The sequence below is a fragment of the Strix aluco genome, chromosome 10 (assembly GCF_031877795.1).
Source record: "Strix aluco isolate bStrAlu1 chromosome 10, bStrAlu1.hap1, whole genome shotgun sequence".
Taxonomy (NCBI): Eukaryota; Metazoa; Chordata; class Aves; order Strigiformes; family Strigidae; genus Strix; species Strix aluco.
In genome coordinates this window covers 4,826,571-4,847,184 of record NC_133940.1, presented here as the reverse complement: position 1 = coordinate 4,847,184, position 20,614 = coordinate 4,826,571, and the positions used below count along the sequence as shown (strand labels likewise).

Genomic DNA, 20,614 nt, shown 5'->3' with positions numbered 1-20,614 from the left:
CAAGTTGTTGAAGCCACTGAAGGAGAGGGCGAGTCAGTTTGCAGAAGTGAAAGCCATGCAACTAGCCCTACGGATTGCTGAATGAGAAAAGTGGACAGTGCTTTATCTCTATACTGACATAGCCCACTGATGGGAAGTAGAGAATAAATCTTTCGTTTTCGCTTGTTTCCATGTGCAGCCTTTGTTTCTGCTTTATTGAACTGCCTTTATCTTGATCCATGAGTTCTTTTCCATCTTATTTTCTCTCCCCCATCCTGCTGAGGAGGACAGTGATAGAGCAACTTGGTGGGCATGTGGTGTCCAGCCAAGGTCAACCCACTCCAGATGCCAAACAGGTTGTCGCCCAGCTCAGCGAGCACAGGCCCCAGGAGCCAAAGTTGCCCAGATGGGCAGGTGACTCTCTAACGTCTCCCAGTGCCTGTGGCTCAGCCTGGGGGCATATGGGGGCCCCTTGAGCATGATCAGGTGGGGCCACTGGCCCTGTGGTGTCCTTGGATGCGCTGTAGGAACATGCTGCCCTCCCTAAGCCCTACAGACAGCATCCCCTGAGGCTTTGGTGCTTGCCAGCCCTGCTTGGGGTGATCCAGTGTGCCAGGGCAGAGCACCGTGCCCCTCTTGCCTTAGCAGGATCTGTCCTGGCAGCTCTACCTCACTCAGGAGGTGTCTTGCCCCTCCTGGCCTTGGTATTCTGACAAGCTAAATTAGATTTCCAATAAATAAATAATGACAAATAATGGGATTAAATGGCTGCTGAAGCAGGGGGAGGTGTGCTGTGCTCAGAGGCTTGCCCCAGTGGCGGGTGGCCCTGGCAGGGCTGGTCCGGAGCGAGCCCCAGCCAGCGGTGGGGCTGGGTCTGCCGTCTGTATCAGCAGCACCCTGCGCTGCTGGGCCTGGAGCTGGCGCGTACGTTGGTGCCCCAAATACACACCTAAGGAGGACCCCCCTACTCCCTGGGCTCCCCTGGCCACAGACTACCAGCACTCTGCACCCTCGGGCCCTCCCCTGCTGCCCACTCCTCACCCCGCTATGCTTCTCTCGTTCCCCGTCTCCTCTGATAGATCACCGAGGCTGGTATTACTATAATCCCTGGCTTACTTTAAATCCTCCTCCCAGCTCATGTTTTTCCAGGGGGGAGGAGAGAATCAATGCACTTTTGTGGCACCCGCTTGGCCCTGGGGCTGGTGCTGAGCTCAGATGGCCAAAAAGCCCCGGCCATCCATGCGAGGGGCTCTGTCCCCCCCAGGGAAGGTGCCCGGGGTGTCCTGCAGCCCACAGCGAGTGGTGTCCCCAAGTTTCGGAGCTGTCTCTGGGTGTGCACCAGGCACTGGTAGGAAGAAGAGCTGATGATGCTGGGCGGGGCGGGTGGCTCCTGCTCCCCAAAACCCTCCCTGCAGCTACCTGGGGGACTCGTCTCCCCCTCCCTCTCACCTCACTGTCTTCTGCAGGCTGAGGTGACCTTGTCACTAATTTTCCTTTCAACCACCTGGAATGTTTGTATTTGCTGCTCTTTCCCAGAACCCTCCTTAAGGGCATTCTCCCTGCTGGTCCCAGGGGTGATGGGGAGCGCTGGGGGAGTCGCGCTCCCTTGGGCAGCTGCCAGCCATTTGCCTCCCTCAGCACTAAATGGGGAATCAGGGAGAAGCCGTTTGGGATATTTGTTAATTTATTTCTGCACATCCCCCTTCTGCAGCTGCTGGGTGAGGGAGAGGCTGCTGAGCACCCCGGAACAGGCGCGGGGGGACACGCGCGGGGCTTTGTGTGGCAAGGAGCTGCTGATAAGAGGGAATGGCCCCAAGCTGCGCCAGCGCAGGGTCAGACTGGCTCTTAGGAAGGATTTCTTTCCAGAAGCCTTGGAATGGGCTGCCCAGGGCAGGGGGGGAGTCCCCATCCCTGGAGGGGTTGAAGAGTCGGGTTGACCCAGCGCTGAGGGATCTGGTGGAGTTGGGAACGGTCAGTGTGAGGTTCATGGTTGGACTGGGGGAGCTTCAAGGGCTTTTCCCACCGAGATGATTCTGGGATTCAGTGCAGGGTGCCGCGGCCTCACCCATGGCCCCACCACCGCAGTGGGGCGCTCCCTGGTGCCGCGTGCCTGAGCCGGGGTGCGGGTCCCGCGGAGCCCGCCCTCCCCACCGCGGGGACGGGAGGAGGGCGGCGGGCGGTGGGGCCGGGGAGCACCGGGGGGACGGGAGGAGGGCGGCGGGGGCCGGGGAGCACCGGGGGGACGGGAGGAGGGCGGCGGGGGACGGGGCCGGGCGCTGCGGGCACACGCGGGACAGCGGCGCCCAGGCCCCGCCCCTTGGCGCGCGCGGCGGGTGGCGGGCGGGCGCGTGCGCTGCGCATGCGCGGGGTGAGGCGGCACCTGCGCCCGGCGGGTCAGGGGGCGGCGGCGGCGCGGAGGGAGGTAAGGGCGGGCGCGGCGCCATTTCCCCCGCGCCCCGGGCACCCCGCGGCGCTGCCGGGTCGCTGCTCTTCCCCGGAGCCTTCCGACGGGCCCCGGCAGCCCCCTCCTCGCGGGGGGCAGCGCCTCCCCGCTCCTCTCCTCGGCCGCTTCGGCCTGTGGGTCGGGCAAGGGCCCGCCGGAGGGTCTCGCCTCGGGCCGAGCTAGGAGCCAGGGCCTGGGGAGTCGAGGGGGGGGGGCGAGGCCCATCGCGCAGCTCCCACACCCGCACCCCGCTGTTTTTATCTGCAAACAGGTGCTGGTGGCTTGCGTGAGGGGCTTCGGTCCTGCTGCAAGTCGAGGTTGGCCTCTGAAATCTCTGGCAAAGGGCTGATGGGCGAACGCAGGTTGCAGCCGGCGTTGCTAATGCGGGTGTCACGGGTGGCAGCGTGCCCATCGGTGTCGTGGCTGTGCCATGTCCGCTGACCTGCCGGGCTCTGGAGCAGCCTCGCATAACCCATTAGACGTTTTTAAAGTGTCTGCTCATCACTTGCTAACAAATCATTTCTAAACGGAAGGTCTTGTCAGGGCTGATGGCGTGTGTCAGGAAGGGTTTTTGTGACAGGGGGCAGGGACCATCTTAAACCCCACTCAGCAAGGGTTTGGAAAAGCAAGAGCAAGGCTTTTGAACAGCTCACCTGATGAGGGGAGAGTTTCCCAAAGCTGTCAGCCCCAGGGAGCTATGCTGCAATTCCTGTTTGTCTCTGTGATATTTGCATTTTCGTCTTTGCTTTAGAACCACTGGGTTGCACAGATGCATCTCAGATGTCCCGTGGCACATCAGGTTAGTTCAGCTGTGCTTGATTTGGGGTGTTTCTGTGCAGGGGAAGTGAAATCGGTGAGGCGTGAGTTAGTCTCTGCACTTTCCACGGAAACTAACTTGAAACAGAAGCAGAAGTTTTTGATTTTGGCTTTGTGGTAAGCGCTGGTTGAAAGAGCTGCAGAAGAGCAGAAACAAAGTTGAGCAGGGCCCCCCGCGATTAATGCAGAAAGTGGGTTTTGACCTGAAAGTCAACAGTCAGAATAGGAGTGCTGATCTGAGCAGTGTCGAATGCTCCTGTTCCAGTTGGGTGGAGGCTGGTCTGGTGGTGTCATCACTAAAGCAGCACTACATGTCCACACCCTTCCCAGGAACGTCGGTAGCAGGTGTAAGCAAGTTAGATCTCATCTCTTTTCATACCAGGCTCTTGCCAACTGGCTCACTCTTCTGGTTAGCAGATTCAGGCACGTGTTCAATCCTCAGATCAGATTCCAGAGTGTGTGGGTAGGCAGGCCAAGCAGATCAAAGCTATTGGCATCCCCTGGATTGAGGGGAGACGTGGGTTACGCAGCCAGTGCACTCATGCCAGAGCACCTTCAATTTATAATTTTCTTATTTGGGTTTAGCATCTGTAATGTACTGACTCTGCCCTGGACAGAAATGGGCTGTGTTCCATTCTACTTAGGGCGAGGAAAACTCTGTCTGCAACGCCTTGTTCTTGCCTGGTTTATCTCGGCCATCAGCACTGCACTTTCAGCTTCCTAGAGCTTTGGTGTTGTTCTTCCAGCCTGGGTCCCATTATGAAACATTACAAATTGAAAGGCAGTGCACTGAGTGCAGCTCTGGCAACCTCACTGACTGGTGTTTGTTTTTTAGTGACTGTTATGCTGGAGGAAGGTGTTCCCTGGACAGTCCTGGAGACAGAAGTGCTGTATTTCTAGAGCAGGTACAGTACAGACAGCAGCCAAACAAACCTCTTATTCCGTGTCAGGCCTTTACCTTTGCTTGCAGAATGTCCCTGGGAGGGGGAGGACTGGTTGGCACTTGGCCTTTCTCTTGGACCGCTGACTGTGGTGCCGGGGTTGTTGCAATGGGAACTTGCAGCTGTGCCATAGCAAACTGGCCTGCAAAGAGCATTGCCAGAAAAGAGGAGCAGAGGAGCTGGGTCTCTGTGCCTGAGAAACCCCTTCTGAGCTGCAGAGATCATGCAGAAAACAAGCGCAGCTCCACTTGTAAGGTGAGTCAGCATTCTTGGGGTGATTAAGAACTGGTTTGCCAGATGACTTGTATTGATGCTGGGCCTGTACATCTTTTATATCTTTCCAGTAGAGCAAGTCAGATAGGAGGAATTATTTAGCTAGTGATTGCACAGTGGAAAGGAAGGCCTGGTGATGGTGATCCCTGGTGATTTTGCTGTTTCTGTGATAGCCTGAGGACACAGGCCAGAAGAGATGTTTAACTAGTGATGGTGTGTTTGGAAAAACTAGACAAGCTTTCAGATACAGAGTTTTCACCAAAAGTGGTATAATTGACACTAAACTCTCAACAGGTGTTCTCACCTGGCACTTACAGTGGTGACCTCCTGCTGCTTCCATTTTGGACCTGATGGAGGACTTGTGTGCCTGAAAACTTGCCCAATTCCCAGCTCTAATATCTAGTAAGAGAGGTTGCCTCCTATATACAAAATTTGTTCAGAAGTGGGAATGGAAATAGCATGTTCTGATCTGTGTGCAACTTTCTGCAGAATCCACAAGTCAAATAGCCATTTTGTACTATTTCTGAACCCTGCAGATTGCCTTGGTACGGCGCCACTCCGTCCTGCTGCAATGAGTGGGAAGTCCTTGCTCTTAAAGGTCATTCTCCTTGGGGATGGTGGAGTTGGGAAAAGCTCCCTCATGAACCGGTATGTCACCAACAAGTTTGACTCACAGGCTTTCCACACAATTGGTGTGGAGTTCTTAAACCGGGACCTGGAGGTGGATGGACGTTTTGTGACCCTCCAGATTTGGGACACTGCGGGACAGGAGAGATTCAAGAGCCTGCGAACCCCCTTTTACAGGGGAGCAGACTGCTGCCTGCTGACCTTCAGCGTGGACGACCGGCAGAGCTTCGAGAACCTCAGTAACTGGCAGAAGGAGTTTGTCTATTATGCTGACGTGAAGGACCGTGAACACTTCCCATTTGTAGTCCTGGGCAACAAGATAGACAAACTCGAGAGACAAGTGAGCACAGAGGAGGCCCAGGCCTGGTGCATGGAGAACGGTAACTATCCGTACCTGGAGACTAGTGCCAAGGATGACACCAATGTGGCAGTGGCCTTCGAGGAGGCCGTGCGACAGGTGCTGGCGGTGGAGGAGCAGCTAGAGCACTGCATGCTGGGCCACACCATTGACCTGCATTCCAGCTCCAAGTCAGGGTCTTCCTGTTGTTAAGAGTGGCTGCTGCTTCGGGAACGTCGCTCGAGCTGGCGGCTGGATCGGAATAAGCACAGGCAGCTCTGGGGCACTCTGAGGAGAGGGGCCACAAGGACAATAGGTGTTTTTGCTCACTGGGGAGTTGCAGCCTCACCATCTGAATTCTGGCTGGAATTTTCAGGCACAGAGCATGTATCTGCAGGAGGCAGCTGTTAAAAGAGCATGTGAGCGTAGTCCTGCTTCCATCTCTGCCTGTTGTAGCAGGTTGAAAGGACTGGGTTAAAGTCCTTTAAAGTCACTAAAGACAGTAGTGATCTGATCTGTACCAAGAACTGCCTGCGAAACAAAGCTGAGAGCTCTCTAGACACTCTTTGAAGTATTTTAGTCCTGAACTCAAAAGAAATACTAGACCCACTAAACTCATGACCTTACTGCCAAAGGAAAGTCTGCTCAACATACCGAACAAAACCTGTTGTAGAGACTCTAGCCCATGCGACTGTGAGAATGCCAAATACTAGAGTGGCTGAGATGTGTGTATCTGTTGTCTGGGGTAAGTGCTTTGTGTCCTGAGACTCAGTTGTGCTGAGAGTTGTTGGAGCTCTGATCTGAAGCAACGTACAAAGGAGAGATGGACCTGTGTTTGAGTGTGGCAGCATCGCTTCTTCGTAGCTGCCTATTTCTGGTCTGTTTTTCCTCACCTCTAACTTTGTCTTGTGCGAGTGTTATTTTGTGGAGAGACTGTCTGCTGCTTGTTTAATATCTGTTTCCTTGTCTCTTGTGGAGGCTCAACACCGGATCTCACTTCTCAAACCTTGAAGCCCTGGATGAAAAATACCGATGTGGACACTTGCTGTGTCATGTCAAAGGGTTTAGAGTTACTCAGGAGTTCAGGAGATCTGGAGCGTGAAACTTCAGCTGGTTTCTGTCACAAGTAATCGCTGTGTCCAGATGATATGCTCTAGCAGCCCGGATGGTGGGTGGGTGGGTGGGATGTCTCCTAGGTGTGCAGGTGGCTGGGGGAGTCATGTGTGGTCAGCTGTTAAATCCACTCACTGGGTGCGCAGGGCCAGTGACCACTGTGCTTCGTTAGCTGGTGCATCAGCACCTTCAGTTGCTTTAACACGGGTGTTCCCATCTGGATGCTGCGGCATAGAACCATTCACTTTATTTCCTGTTGTGTCAAGTGCAGTGCTGCTGAACGCAGTTAGCTCATGCCATTGTCCTGGCCCTTACTCCCTAACGGGGAATTCAGTACATTTTATCTGTAATTCATACAACCAGCTTCACTGGTAGAGGATGTCTGCTCTGTTAACTGGCCTTTGTTAGTGGCTGCTGTGCTCAGCCCACTGGGGAGAGAGCTGCACTGCTTCCACCTTTGTTCAAGGCGCCTGAAAAATGTTATGGGGGGTGGGCAAGGAACCTTCTAGAAAAGGGCGCCAGGCTTTGCTGATCCCAGCTCCTGCCCTTGTTAGGTGTTAGTCCCAAGCTGTCTGTGTAGCAGAGATGAGTGCTTGCTGACTGCTGTCATTACCATTATAACCTCATGTCCTGCAACTTCCCATGCAAGCGTTTGTCTAAAACTATGACTTTGCCCATAAGCACATAGGAGCCTGCCGTGGGGAGAGCTTCCCCGAGTACGTATCCTCTAGCTGCTGGATGTGATTCCCACTGTGACGTAGCTCAAATCGAGCAGCCTGTGCTTTGGAGCAGGGCAATCTCTGCCTTGGTGCTGGCTGGTGGCAGCTAATCCCCATCGCCAAGCAGTCTCTGAGCATGCAGGGAGTCTCCTCTGGGGGAACTCGGGGTGATCCTGCTTTCCTCTGCAGGGCACCCACGTGTGGAAGGGACTGAAGCTTTAATGCAAAGTGCTTTAGAAGGATCTGATTTCTAAACAGGACTGAACACTCATATTCACGAGTATAGATAGGAAGTGCTTGCAGTCTCTGAAAAACCAGGTCCCTTGAGGTATAGGAGAAGGCTCTGCCTCTGTAGGTACAGCAGATTTTTACGGGATATTAAAGTTATTGTTACTGTTTATTTACCAATGTCTGTTTATTTACCAGTGTCTGTCTCCCCAGGCCTCTAGATTTTTCTTCAGTTTGACACTGCTTGATATTTCCTTCAAAATCGCAGACTCTCTGATCTGTGGTTCTGATTTACATCTCTGACACATTCCTGCAGAGCTGGTTTGCGCAGGGACCCGGGGTTGGACCCAGCTCAGGCCCTTGTGTGCTGCTCGGCCCTGCCAGAGGGGCTGCTGAGGGAGCTCCCTGCAGCTGAAGCTGCTGCTTCCCCAGCACGGCTCTCGGGGGATCTGTGTGAGGACTGGCACCCCCGGGAGAGGGCAGAGACTGACCAAGCCGCGCTGTGGGAGGCCCGGGTGCAGCACGCTGTTTGCAGTAGCCTGGGTGCGTGTTGATGCTGACAGCTGAAGCTCGAGAGCCTCATTGTGCACAGGCTGTGCAAACAGTGTGTACTGCCAGAGGGTGTTACACAGCATCTTTCATTCCTAACAGACATTGGATCGTTGACTTTTTTAAAAAGCCACCTATTTTATTAGGCCTAGGTGTTTTACAAATCCATTTTAAAAAGTATAGTATAATATATTGTTTAACTTATTTTAAACGATACGCACAATTTCCAAAGGAGACAGGATTTTGAACTCTTGTTGCAAAGTTCAGTGCCAACAGCCACCCCCTCCCTGTGTCCACTCACGCTGCTGCGGTTGTTGCTATCGCTACAGAACTGGAATTGTAAAACCGAGATTCTACCTTTATTTAAGCAAATAAACCATGGATGTATTCAAGTGAATTCAGGAAGTGGCTGCCTTCTTGGTTTATCAAAGTTCAAGTTGGCTCCTGTTCTCCTGAGGGATGTGGACCTGGGTTGGTTATAGCATCTGGCAGAGAGAAGTCGCTAAGGGATCAGAGGGGTTGGTTATTCCTGAATGAACCTAGCGAGACCAGGAGCTGAAGGAATAGAACTTACCAGCTGAATCCAGTGACCAGTTTTGTTTTTTCAAGAGTATCAGAAAACACTTTTGTTGTAGAAATATTCCACGTTGCTTCCTTCTGTCACCAGATTTTAATTTTCTGCCTGGGCTATCAGCAGCAAGTCAGGTACTTTCCTTTTAATTTCTTCCTGCAATCTTGGAACCGGTCCCTCGAGCTCCAGGGGGTTGTAACCAGGCATGATTTCCATAGGATGCTGAAACAGAAATCAGCATATGGGGACTGTTCTCTTCCGCTGCCAGGATGGTTGCTTATTTTGGGATGCGTTCTCTGTGTTTGCAGAGTCTGTGCCTGCTGTTTCTGTTGGCAGAACCTCTGAGTTTATTTTTCTCCCATGTCTGCTTTCCTATCCACGCTTCCAGAGGCAGCGCAGGGTTTCAAGGCCTTGGGAACCCTGCTTTTTAAATGTGGGCTGGAGTGTCTGGGGGCCTCCAGCACCTTCAGCTGTTCCAAAACAGCTGAAAACAGGCAGCCAACATGACCTGGTGAGAGGAGTTGTGTGGTAGGGCTGTCTCAGGTCAGCGAGGGTCTGTCTAAAACCATCGGAACCAGTGACTCCCCTGATGGGAGATGTTTGTAAGAAAATGCGGGGCAGAGGCAGGAGCGAGGCTGTTCCCTTATTCCCAGCTTTGCTGCTGCAGGCAATAGCAGGGGGCTCAGTGTCACGGCCTGGGGAGAAGATGGATCCCTGGAGGGCAAAGGAGTGTCTCCAAAGGAAAGCAGTGAGCTGCTTCTGTGGGGAACAGATGCTGTAGCGTATCCCCGTGTGCTTGCAAAGGAGGAGGAGTGGTGGGGAGTCTCCTGGTCACATCCACCCCTCTCTCCCACAGCCCTCTTGAGGATTTTGCTGCTCTGGACCGGGTAGTGCAGCTGTAAGGCCATGCAGCTGCTTGGTGGGATGAGGAGACTGAAATCTTCTCTAGAACCACTAGCTGAGGAGCCCCAAATGGCTGCAGTTGCCCTGGGGTTGCTCTCTGGGTGATCGAGGCTGCTCACACACTGAGTGTTTCCTGAGTGCTGCTCCTCTCTCCTGGCTCCTCACAGCAGTGCAGCTGTAAGGAGGTTTGTGGGAGCACAGGCTCTGGGCACCACATGTTCTTGCATGTTTGAGGAAGAGCAGAAAGATAGAAAGTCTAAAAATGCCCTTTCAAGAGCTTCTGAACCACACTCCAGTTCTCAACAGGGAGTTTGTTGCTGCTCTGGTGCCAGGGGCGCTGGCACCCCCTGCTCTGGAGTAGGGAGCACTCCCCGTTCTGCTGAGGTAGGAGGCGATGGCAGCTCCCACAGTGGTTGCCCAAAGAGGTGTGAGTCAGAGTCCCGAGACTGGGAGTCTGGACCCTGGGGCAATCTGTGAAGTCAATGAAATAGTGGGCGACCTGCTGAGGCGATTGCTTGGGCAAAAGCAATCGAGGATGGACGGAGATACCCCTTGACCCCAGTGCTTGCGTGGCTGGTGGAGCAGCTCTTCCCTGGTGGCTTCAGGGGGTCCTTTAGGGGATGGTGCATGTGGCCACGTGCGGACACAGGACTCCTGTCTTCATGAGCAGTCAGGTACAGCATCTGCCTGTGCTATTGTCAGTCCTTCCCGCGAGAACTTCCCACTTGCTGTTGGCTCCTCATCCCCGGGCATCTTCCCTAGCAGAGCCAAACTGCGTGGGGAAACGGAGGGAGACCAGCTGGGTGCCTGAGAGGTGACAGGTGAGACCTTCCTCTAGGGCAGATGGGCCGTGGCCCTGCAGGCAGGGCTGCCTGCCAGCTGCCACCCCTGCCAGGGCATCGCTCGCTCTCACGGCCCTTTCCCTGCCCTGACTGAAGCCAGCACAGAGCTGCCGGCGAGGAGCAGCCTGCGTGTGCCCTGCCACGGCTGGAGCGCCCGCTGCCCGCTCCGCTGAGCCTCAGCGCCGGCGGAGGGCTGGGGGCTGAGCCAGGGCAGCCGCTGGGTTTGCCTCGAACTCCGCTTCCTTTCCTTGAGCCCTCCTGCTCGTCCCACACAGCCTTTCCCCAGGGCTGAGCCCGAGGCCTTGCTAAGAGAGCAAGCGGGGACTGTGCCTGCCTGTGTGGCTCCAGAGGAATTTGCTGTGTAGTTAGGGGCTTGCAGGCGGGCTTTGGAGGGCAGCATCGGGCTGTTTAGGGTAGCTTTTATTTGCGATTCCCTTGCTGCATTGTACAGGAATGAGCCCAGCGTAAATGAAGGCACTCGAAGGGGACAGTAGTTATTTTTTCTGATGCGTGGCCGGTGGGCTGGCGTTTCGGGGGCTCCCAGGGCACCCTTCCCTGGGGACGCACGGGCAGGGTGCCCGCCGTGTCCTGCTGTGCCACGGCACCGCCAGCCCGGGCAGCCGCCGCTGCGGCCGGTGGCCGCGGGGAGGAGACGGAGGACCGGGGATGCGAGAGCCCGGGAGCGAGGCGGCCGGGAGGAGCATCATCCTGCTGGGGCTTTGCCCGCGGAGGCCGCCGCAGGGAAGGGCTGGGGAATGGGGCTGTCCCTACATCTACACCCTTGAGCGCCCCCATCCCCTCCCCTCTCCTTGCTCTGCGCAGGGGGGGGTTGTCATCGCTGTCCCAAGGGCTTGCGTGCCCGGTGTCCCTTGCTAGCAGGGCACAGAGCCATCTCCCGGGGTGGCAGGGCATGGGGTGAAGGGGTAGGAGTTGCTCCAGGGTCCCTTTCTGTGGTCCAGCCTTTGTGGGAGCAAACTGCTGCCACATTTCAGCTGCTAGACAGGGGGAGAGTGTTTGATTGCACTGGCTCCCCTCCTTGGAGCGCTCGTGAAGGGCCAGTTTACAGAGGTGTGGTTTGGTAGGAGGCAGGGTTTATTCTCTGTCTTTTCTCAGCCAGCTCCCGGAGGGCACTGGGTGCCCAGGGAAGGAGCTGTGAGGGCAGGTCCCCTATCCCCAGGTGGGGTGGCAGCAGGACACAGCCAAGGGCACACCTGACAAGAGGCTGCATGTGTCCTTCAGCCCTTGGACTTGCCCAGTGTCCTGGCCATGCTGGCTGCTTTCACACGCTACCTCACACTGCTGTCCCCAACCCTCACCCTGGCCGGGGGGCACCAGTCTCTGCCAGGGGAAAGAGATGGTGTTTTGTTCCCCGGCTCGCTCCTGCCCAGCGGCTGATCGTGCACACACAGGGCCCTTTCAGCATGGGGAGAGGAGGGTGATGGCATCTGGGAACGCAGGGAACAAAGGGCCCCATTGATGCTGGCTGCAGCCCCATGGGTTTCTGTGAGCCCGGGGCAAGGCCAGGGTGCAGGCACAGCTGGGCACTGAGCTGGGGCAGCAACAATGCATGAGCTAAACCTCCCCTGGCTGGGCTGCTTGGGAAGCCTTGCTGACTGCCTGGACAGGGCTGAAGCCAGGGGAGAGAGAGGGGGAGCACTGGGATTTGGGCTAGAGTCCCATTTAGGAAGAGCAGCGAGGGTCCTGCCATGGGTAGGTAACAGCCTGCCAGCTCTCGGCCCACCCTGCTGCTCGTGGGCACCTAGCTGTGCCTGAAATCTGCCTCTCGGGCAGATCTGCTGCACATGGAAGCAGTGTCAGGGTTTGAGTGTGGGCTGGGAGCATCCCTCCATGGCCTTGCTCCCCAGAGGCTCCTGAGCACAGCTCCTGGGGGGAATTTCCAAGAGAAGCAACATCTGAATCGATAATTCCTGAGAGCTGCTGTGAACACGTGCATGTAAGGGCAGCGTTCGTCTGATCAGGGGCAGAAAGACACCACCTGATACACACCAGCACTGTGCAAGCTGTTAACAACCCTGGGGCAAATGGCACGTAGCCACCCACCAAGCGCGTGGACAGGCCACGTAGAGCCCTGCGACAGTCAAGTCCACCCTCGTGCCTAAACAGGACCATCCTACTTCACACAGGGCTCTCTGCAGGTGAGAGAATCAGGCATCCTGCGTGGCTCTGGTCGTGCTCGTACCTCACGCGTTGCCTGAGGTGAGCCAGCGAGCTTTGCTCCAGCCGTGCCGATTAGCTTTGCTGTGGTCGCGCTGTAGGTGCTACGTTAGGAGACGTGGCAGAGGCTGGCACTGCGTAGGCCGAGCGTTAAAGGGCAGCAGCACATCACCAAGCACGAGCAAGCGGCTCCTGCGAGACCCCAGCTTTCCTCTGGGTGGCTGGAGGAGAAACAGAGGTTTTAAGGGCTCCCCAGCTGGGAACAGAGATTTTGAAGTCAGGGCTGACAAACCTCATGGCTGGGGTGGGAAGGAGGAGTGGGCAGAATCCTGCAGGGGCTGCTGGCCCACACACTGGGCTGGTGAGTGCTGCCCCTCTGTGACCTTCTCTGCAGCCTCCCTTTCCCTGCTTTTTTTTGGCCAGGTGGGGTGGGAAAACCAGCACAACAAACGGACAGACAGACGTATATCTTGTTCAGAATGTTCTTAATTTTAATTTATTTTCTTTAATTTTTATAAAATACATCTTGTAAGATAAGTCTCTAAAAACTTGCTCCTTTTTATTGCTTGTTAACAAGTTGAAATTCTAGATCAGAAATGAAGGAAACACTTTCAGTTGATTAACTCTCTTTTTGCGTGTGTGTGTGTGTGTGTGTGTGTACACATGTGCGTGTGTGTGTGTGTGTTTGGGGTCTGGGGACAAGGGTGGGAAGGAGGATCTGGTTATTTTTTGTTAAATGAATACCAAAAAGACCCCAGCAAACCCCCAAGAGAGATAGCGTTGATGTGAATTTCAAGATCTTGACTGGTTTCTCCTCACCCTGCTGTCCCTCCTGGCATCTCCCCCCTCCCCAGCCCGTGTGCGTTGGTAGCCTGGCCAACCTGTTTCAGCACTGCTGGCAGCAAGGATCCTTCAAATGCTCTGCTCAGCAGATCTGCTCCTTTATCCTTGCCCCTGCTGAAACTGGCGCTTAAAAAAATATAATAATAATACAGACAAAAAAAAAATCCATGCAAGATGGAGCTACAGTCTGCCACTGAAAGTAGTTTCTCCAATAAATAAACACAAAGATTAGCATTAAGGAGAGTCAGGGAAGAGCAAAACAAAATACCAGTTGGCGAGGAGGACTGGAAACAGCATTTTGGTGGGTCTGGCTGGACCCATGCTACCCAGCCAAAGGGCTTTCCTCCACCTGCCGTGGAGAGTGATCATGGGGGAGAGGTCGTCTCCACCAAACCCCTTGCCCCACTGCCCCCTTCCACAGGAAAAGACTGAACTGGCACCAGAAAAGATCTTGTTTGCAGAGACGGGCCGTGTTTCCGCGCCATGCCCCCCAAACCGCCGCCTTTCCTCCCCTCCTCAAATCCTTTGTGGGTTTTGGCTGGAAGCGAGATGCTGCCAGTCCCTCCCGCCCTGGCAGACACAAGACAGTTGTCCTGACTTGCAGGAAACGCGGGGAGAAAAGTGAGGGGAAGAGGGGGACAGAACAAAGGAAAGTTACGTTGGACACGGGTGAGAAACAGATGAAGCTCTCCGATGCCGCGGAGGTTAGCGAAGCGGACGTCACCCCGGAGAAGAGCACCATTGCGAAGGGACGGGAGCGTGCGGCGAGCGTGGCGCTGGCAGGGCAGGGCGGGGGAAGCCGTGCAGTCCGGAGGGGCATCCCCTGCCTATGGAGGGACAGCTCTGGCTTTACGCTCCCGGGGCGCGGCGCAGAGATGTCCCAAATCGGTCAAACCTATCTGCTGCCTCTCTGCTGCCTGAAGGGTAAAGCCAAGAGTTGCCCTTGTCTGCAGAGACACCAAACTCCTTTAGGCTTTAATAGGGGCAGCTGGGTTAGGGCTTTATCAGCATTGGGGTCAGCACTCTCTTCTCCGCAACGGGAAGATCCTTGCCCTGAACTCCCTTTGCCTTGGCTGCAGCAGGCAATTTGGGGTAAATTAATCTTTCTTTGCTAAGGGAAAAAAAAAATCCTTCTCTTATTCTCCATCCATGGGTGGTGACAGCAGACAGCTCCAGGAGAGTCTCTAGCAATGGTACCAGGACGGGGCCAACTTCCTTTTCTCTCTAGGTAGCCTCTTGCTACTCATGGAACAACCTACACGGATTTCCTTCTCCCAGGAGTGTGAAGGCCTTTGCTCATCCCTAAGCAACATCAGGACACTGGAGCAAGTCCCTCCTCTTCTCTGGCTGGTTTTGATGGGCTTGGCCCTAGAGCGAACCGGTTATGGATGAGCAGAGAGAGAAAAGTGCATGAAGAGGTGTCCATTGGTGGGAAGCTCTCCTTCCTGGTCACGCTCAGCATGATGGATGCGAGGGAGGAAGAGGAGGGGAGTCAGCAGCAAAGGCAGAGTTAACGCAGGAGACCTGGTGTCAGGTGGCTGCAGTGTTAAAGCCTCAGGGTTAGAGAAAAGAAGGGCTTTTGGTCTGTCTGGGCTCCACCGGGCGGGCTAGAACTTGGTGCCTCGGCCCATCAGCTTGAGGACGGCAAAGTTGTAGGTGGCGGCGATCATGAAGGTGAGCTGTGGGTGGGAAGAGAGTGAGCGAGGGGGGAGGAGGAGACATGAAGCTCCCGCGGGCAAGGAGGGCACACAGGGTGGGACTCCTCGCTGGGGTGCACCCCAGGTGGCATTCCCCAGCCCAGCACCCCAACAGGGCAGTTGCCCCGCGGAGCCCTGTGGCCCCACTGTGCCGGTGGGACACCGTGGTGTCTCATGGCTGGTGTGAACAAGAGGAGAGGCAGGGAAGGGCAGGGGACTCGGCACACGGGCCACAGGGCCTCTCCCCGGTAGTCTCCTAAAGCCTCTCCAGACCCCCTCCAGCAGACACCTCTACCTTCTTAGGGCCTGAATTCACTGTCTGCACTTATGTGCCAGAAAATGACACAAGCGCAGGCTCTGTCACGTCCGTGCCCACCACCTCCATTGCCCTCTGCCCCCAAATCCTCGCCGGGTGGAGGAGAACGGCTGGGCGGGGGGAACACCAACTCACCAGTGAGACCAGCGTGGCAGCTGCCCCCACGAAGGCTGCAATGAAGAGGTGGAAAGTCATCTGGAACTGCAAGGGAAGAGCGGGGTGAGCTCCCGGGGTCCTGCACGCTGGCTGGGGAGGCCAGCGCCGAGGCCGCCCGCTGAGGGGAGCACACGTGGGGTGAGGGATGGGGGGGTGCTCACCTCGCTGGTCTTGCAGATGGAGAGCAGGTTGGAGCCGCACACCTTGCCAGGGAAAGCGTTCCAGGGCAGGACGCCTGGTGAGACACGGAGAGCCGGGTGAGCCGGGCACGGCGGCCAGCCAGCTGCCTGGATCAACCTCCCACAGCCACGTGTGTCACACACCCCCCAGCGTTTCAGGGCTTCTTCAGCACCTGCCCCTGCTTTATCCCAGACTTTTCCGCCTGGGCCCGCTCCTCCATCCCCTCTCCTCCACCCTGAGCCCTGGCAGCAAACCCAGCACTCACCATACATCCTGGCATCCGCACACAGGGTGCCGATGCTGGCCGTGGTCTTGCTGGGGTTGGCAATGGACTGGCAGGTGGTCCAAGTGTTAAAGTAGATGTAGACTGGCACCGCGGAGCAGGCGAAAACCAGGAGCCAGATGATGGTCAGGACGTAGGTAATGCCCACAAACTGCAAGGGGCAGGACAAGCCGGGGCAGAGCCGTGGTTACTGAACAGCCAGGGACACGGACAGGAGAGCACGAGGGTCCCCAGGCAGGAGAGGGCGTGGGTCAGGCAGGGGACTGAGCTGCTGCCTGCATCCAGCTCCGCACTGCCCGCCAAACCCGGCGCATCCCCAAGCAGCCAGTACGGAGCAGCAGCCTGAGCCAGACGGCCCTGCAGCTCACAGCCAGGGCCAGCATCAGCCCCAGGCTCGTGGCCTGCATGGGGGTGACTGGTGGTGGCAGCAGGATGGCTGCCACGTCCCATGTGGGGGGGAGAGTCGTGGCCACGGCCAAGCACTGTTTGGCCTCTGCGGGAGGGCAGCTGCAAAACCCACCTTGGCGTGCAAACGCGGCTCTCCTGCCCTCCCTCCGCGGTGCCACCCCGAGCGGCCCCCCCCGAAGGAACCGCAGCCATCCCCCTCTGCTCCTCCAGGCCATGGGCTCCCCTTGCCAGCACTCTGTCAAGGTCCCCAAGCACAGCGGAGAGGACAACCCCGGGGGCACCAGGTGCCAGGGAGCCTTGGGCTGCTGGGACCACAGGGATGCTCGTGGCTCTCCCCGCTGATGCTTAAACATGAAGCGGTTTTGTTAAATTGTGCTGCTTTGGTCCCCGGGGGCCACGGCAGGCCTGGGGGAGGGCGGCTGAGCTGCGCTTCCCTTTGGGATACCCCAAAACCCGGACCCGGACGGCCGCAGTCTCCTGCCCTTCGGCCACGCCGAGCGTGGCGAACCCGCTGCGGGCGCGCGAAGGGGTGCCAAACCCCGGTTAAGATCACCTTGTCAGGATGTCCTAGCCACTTTCCCAAACACTGACACACCCGCTGCAATGAGTGAGCTCGCTGGGGGCCTCGCGCTCCCCTCCCTTTCGGGCCCCCGGTTACCGTTGCGCTGAGGCCCTTGCCGCAGATGGTGGTCTTGTAGTCCCCGAAGATTTGCCGGACGGCGCCGGTGGTGTAGAAGCCTTCGGCCAGCAGCAGGGCTCCGTAGAGGAAGAAGAAGGAGGCTGTGCCATAGATGACATATTGAAAAGCGTGGATGCTGTGGGGGAGAGGAGCGGGCAGGGATGCTCAGGTGCCAGGGCAGTGCCAGGATGCTCAGCCCTGCATGTGGCGTGGCTGGGGCAGCCTGGCCACCATGACTTACCCTCCCCACGCCACCCCGGGGGACTGAAACAGAGGGTGAAGCCACGAGAGGAGCGAGCCAGGGCAAAGCTGTAGCGAGCAAGGCTGTGGGCCGTTGCTGACTCCCCCATGCCCCCCATACCTACCCAGTGCAGAGGTCCAGCTCTAGCCAGGGCACCTAGCGAGGGTCAGATAAAAACAGGCGTGAAACGGAAACAAGTGGCCACTGGACCCTGCCATGGAGCCACAGCACCGGCGCATGGCAAACACAGCCTGGGGTCTCCATGGTGCCTGGGTGACAGCATCGCCCCGGCCAGGCCAGCCGGACACCTCCTCCCGGCGCAGAGCAAGACGGAGACACGAGGGGCCCCTGCGTGAGGGCCACGCGCTGCAGCAGGGTACTTACACGTCCATGAGATACTCGTAGTCCTGGTAGTTTTTGGAGAAGTAGGTCTCAATGAGCTGCTCGGTGCCTGTGAGGGCTTCATGCCCACAGCCACAAAACAGCGCTACCCCGAAGAAGCACAAGCCAGTGGCAACCAGCGAAGCAAAGGGTGCCCCGATGAGACATCTGGCACAGCACTCGAGCAAACCTAGGGAAAAGAGAGGTGGGGTGGGACGGGACCGCGGGGCTGCGGAGCCCTCAGAGCCTGCAGCAGGCGAGCACAGCGGGAGGAGGGTGCCCGGCGGGAAGCAGGTTGAAGAAAAACCCAGAAATGATTCATTGCGGCGCTGGAGAGCCAAACCCAGCAGCTTCCCCGCGAGCTCTCTAAGCACCCACTCAGGATCGCACCCACGCCCGCCCAGGGACAGGGGGTGAGGGCGGTGTGGGGCACCGGGGCTGCGAGGCAGCCCCCAGGTGTGAGGTGGATGGGCAGCCGAGGCGAGCCAGCCGTGCTGACCCGTGCAAAATCGGATGGAAATACAAAGCGATGTAGCGTAACGCCAGCAGGACCTGGCAAACAAGCTGCGAACGGGCTCCCTGCGGCCAGCACAGCCCAGCTGCGAGCGACAGCGACGCCAGCTGCCCTGCCTTCTTTTGCCATCAGAGACAGAGGGGAACCCAGCACCTCCACAAACCCCAGCGGGGACCCAGCAACGTGGCCTTGGGGCAGTGCGGGAGGAGCCGACACCCCCCTCCAAGCACCCCGGGCTTCCCCCGGGTAGCACCCTGGGGTGCACCCGTCCCCTCTCCTGGCACCCCGCGGGCAGCTCGGGCTGCAGCAGCCCGGGTACGCGGGCAGATGTGCTTATGGAGAGGAGCCATGTTTGTTCCCCAAACGGCAGCGCTTGTGTAACAGATTTAATCCTCCAGGACAGATACTTGGCAAGAGAGCACATGTACCTGGGGCGGGGAGGGCAGGGAAGCAAGGGCACGTGACAGCGGTTGCTTGGATTGCCTAAACGCTGGATTTTTTTTTCAGCAGTGGGGCCACAAGCACCTGCTCCTTCTGCATGTCAGGGCTGTAATGTGCAGGATCCTCAGCTCAGGTTCGCGATGGGCTGGGTTTGGAGGTGCTCAGCCAGCCACTCTCCTGCCTGGTTTGGGGGCAGGCAGCCAGGTGAGTTTGCACCCACTGGCATCTGGCTCCGGAGCATCAGTTTGGCTCCAGCTAAGCTGTGATAACCCGCTGCTGGCTGCGCAACACCTCTGCTCCCCTTCCCCGAGGTGCGGGTTCCAGCACCCCGCTGACCCGGGCACAGCGGCTGCCTGAGCACATCCCGTCTGCTCATTTTGTGCCTTGAATGCCAAAAAGTCACCCGTGGGAAGCGTTCCCACAGCCAGCCTCCCCCCATGGATCCCGCACTGCTTATCTCCTCCCTCAAAGCACAGAAAGCCGTGGGGCCCTGGGCAGCAGTGCCCTCCCCTCCCCGCTGGGAGCAAGGGCGCGCAGTGGCACCGAGGACAATGGGGGATTGTCCTGGCACTGCCACCCGGGCGGCTGCCCTGCGCCGAGAGCAAACAGGGAACAAAGGCAGCGCTATGGGAGAGCGCAGGGACCCCTTCCCCTGGTTTGCCTTGGATGTGGCAGGTCCAGGGGGGTCCTGCTCCTCCTGGCCAGCGCTGCTCCCCAAACCTCGCTGGGCCCCACGGGGGCGGCTCTGCGCACCCAGCGGTGTGCTGGGCCAAACACGCCTTTTTTTTTATTTTTATTTTTGGCCACCCGGGAAGTCGTGTGGCAGGTGCCCGTGGCTGGGGCATGGGGAATGGCTCCGTTCCTGGGGGGCTGTGGGTCCTGGGATGCGGCAGGCCCTGGCAAGCTCCCTGACACAGCTCCGGCCCCTGAGGCTTTGGGAAGCCACACTGGGAAAACCAAGGAAGGGGAAGGGAGGAGAGAAAGAGCCCTTGTGCCACACAATCCCGGGCCTTGTACCCGGGCTCAGCTGCTGCCGGATCCAAACAATACGCTGCAGGCAGGAGGAGGAGGAGGAGGAGGAGGCAGGGTGCCAGCAGTCTATGGCACCCCTGGGAACAAAGCACCCCTGCTGCCCTGGGGGGTATACTGGTAAGTACTAGCTCTGGTGTATCGACAGGGAAACTGAGGCACAAGGAGTGCCTCTGTTTTTCCAAGGCTGCCGGCATACAAGTGGCACGAGCTGTGACAGGTCTCAGCGTCCTGCCTGGACCTCCTTAGCTCCCACCAGCCCCAGGCAGGAACTCTCATCTCTCCAGCCAGTGCGGCGAGGGCTTGGGTGGGACTGGCTGTGGGGAAGGCATCTGTCCCCACAGACAGCGCATGAGCACACGGGGACAGAAAACCACTTTGGGGGAAATAAAACCCGCTGTCCTTGCTGTGCCAAGGCATCCTCCCCCGGCAGGTGGCCATTGCCAGCATGGCAGAGGCCACCAGGACCTGACTGGTTTTAGGGGCTCTGCTCTGGGACAGGGTCCCCAGAGCCACCAGTGACAGCTCTCCGGGTGTCTGCCACCCTCACCCCATACTCACCCATGGCGCTGGACTTGGTCAACTCCCCCGACCGCCTGCTCGGCTGCGTTGGTGCTGTCTGCAGAAGCCCTCGCCAGGCGGTCCCTCGCCCTGTATTTCCCCCTCTGGGTGCCTGTCCCGCTCTCCAGCAAAGAAAAGGGCTCTCTGAGTGACAGCCACCCCCCTTAAAGGGACAGGACCCCGCCCCCCCCGGCCCCCCCAGCCGCACCCCTTGGCTGCCAGCTCCTGGGTGCCTGGTGGCTGCGTGGGCAGAGCCGCCCCACAGCCCCGCCTCAGGGCTTTTGGGGGAAAAGGCTTTTGCAAAAGAAAGAGCAGTTTGGGGGTCAGGGGTGTTCATGGGGTGTCCCCTTGTCGGTGGCTCTGGGGACA

At 57.7% G+C, this 20,614-nt stretch overlaps 2 protein-coding genes across 9 annotated transcripts; one reads left to right on the top strand and one right to left on the bottom strand.

The window, feature by feature from the left end:
* The first annotated feature begins 1,308 nt into the window (after window positions 1-1,308).
* RAB9B (RAB9B, member RAS oncogene family) lies at window positions 1,309-8,422 on the top strand. Of its 7 annotated transcripts, XM_074835104.1 has the most exons (4): window positions 2,342-2,401; window positions 4,074-4,434; window positions 4,747-4,854; window positions 4,989-8,422. In XM_074835104.1, the coding sequence occupies exon 4, from the start codon at window positions 5,024-5,026 to the stop codon at window positions 5,627-5,629; it is 606 nt and encodes a 201-aa protein (XP_074691205.1). In that variant the 5' UTR covers window positions 2,342-2,401; window positions 4,074-4,434; window positions 4,747-4,854; window positions 4,989-5,023; the 3' UTR covers window positions 5,630-8,422. The 7 variants fall into 7 exon arrangements, with proteins under 7 accessions (XP_074691204.1, XP_074691205.1, XP_074691200.1 ...); XM_074835103.1 differs by lacking the exons at window positions 2,342-2,401; window positions 4,747-4,854 and adding an exon at window positions 1,309-1,327 and having other exon boundaries at window positions 4,074-4,143; XM_074835099.1 differs by lacking the exon at window positions 4,747-4,854 and having other exon boundaries at window positions 4,074-4,143.
* Window positions 8,423-12,984: 4,562 nt separating this feature from the next.
* On the bottom strand, window positions 12,985-20,376 carry PLP1 (proteolipid protein 1). 2 transcript variants are annotated; one of them, XM_074835097.1, is made up of 7 exons: window positions 20,246-20,376; window positions 17,704-17,890; window positions 16,953-17,214; window positions 15,974-16,142; window positions 15,690-15,763; window positions 15,508-15,573; window positions 12,985-15,038 (listed from the first exon to the last, which is right to left on the bottom strand). In XM_074835097.1, exons 1-7 carry the CDS (start codon window positions 20,247-20,249, stop codon window positions 14,967-14,969), a joined length of 834 nt encoding a protein of 277 aa, XP_074691198.1. In that variant the 5' UTR covers window positions 20,250-20,376; the 3' UTR covers window positions 12,985-14,966. The 2 variants fall into 2 exon arrangements, with proteins under 2 accessions (XP_074691198.1, XP_074691199.1); XM_074835098.1 differs by having other exon boundaries at window positions 17,058-17,214.
* Window positions 20,377-20,614: the final 238 nt, after the last annotated feature.

Excerpts from the sequence above, each read along its gene's own strand:
- RAB9B (XM_074835103.1), top strand. The coding sequence starts at position 5,024 with ATGAGTGGGAAGTCCTTGCTCTTAAAGGTCATTCTCCTTGGGGATGGT.
- PLP1 (XM_074835097.1), bottom strand. Across the intron at positions 17,215-17,703 it reads TACGAGTATCTCATGGACGT|CATCCACGCTTTTCAATATG; the intron begins GTAAGTACCCTG and ends TCTCCCCCACAG. Across the intron at positions 15,574-15,689 it reads CCATCTGCAAGACCAGCGAG|TTCCAGATGACTTTCCACCT; the intron begins GTGAGCACCCCC and ends CTTCCCTTGCAG.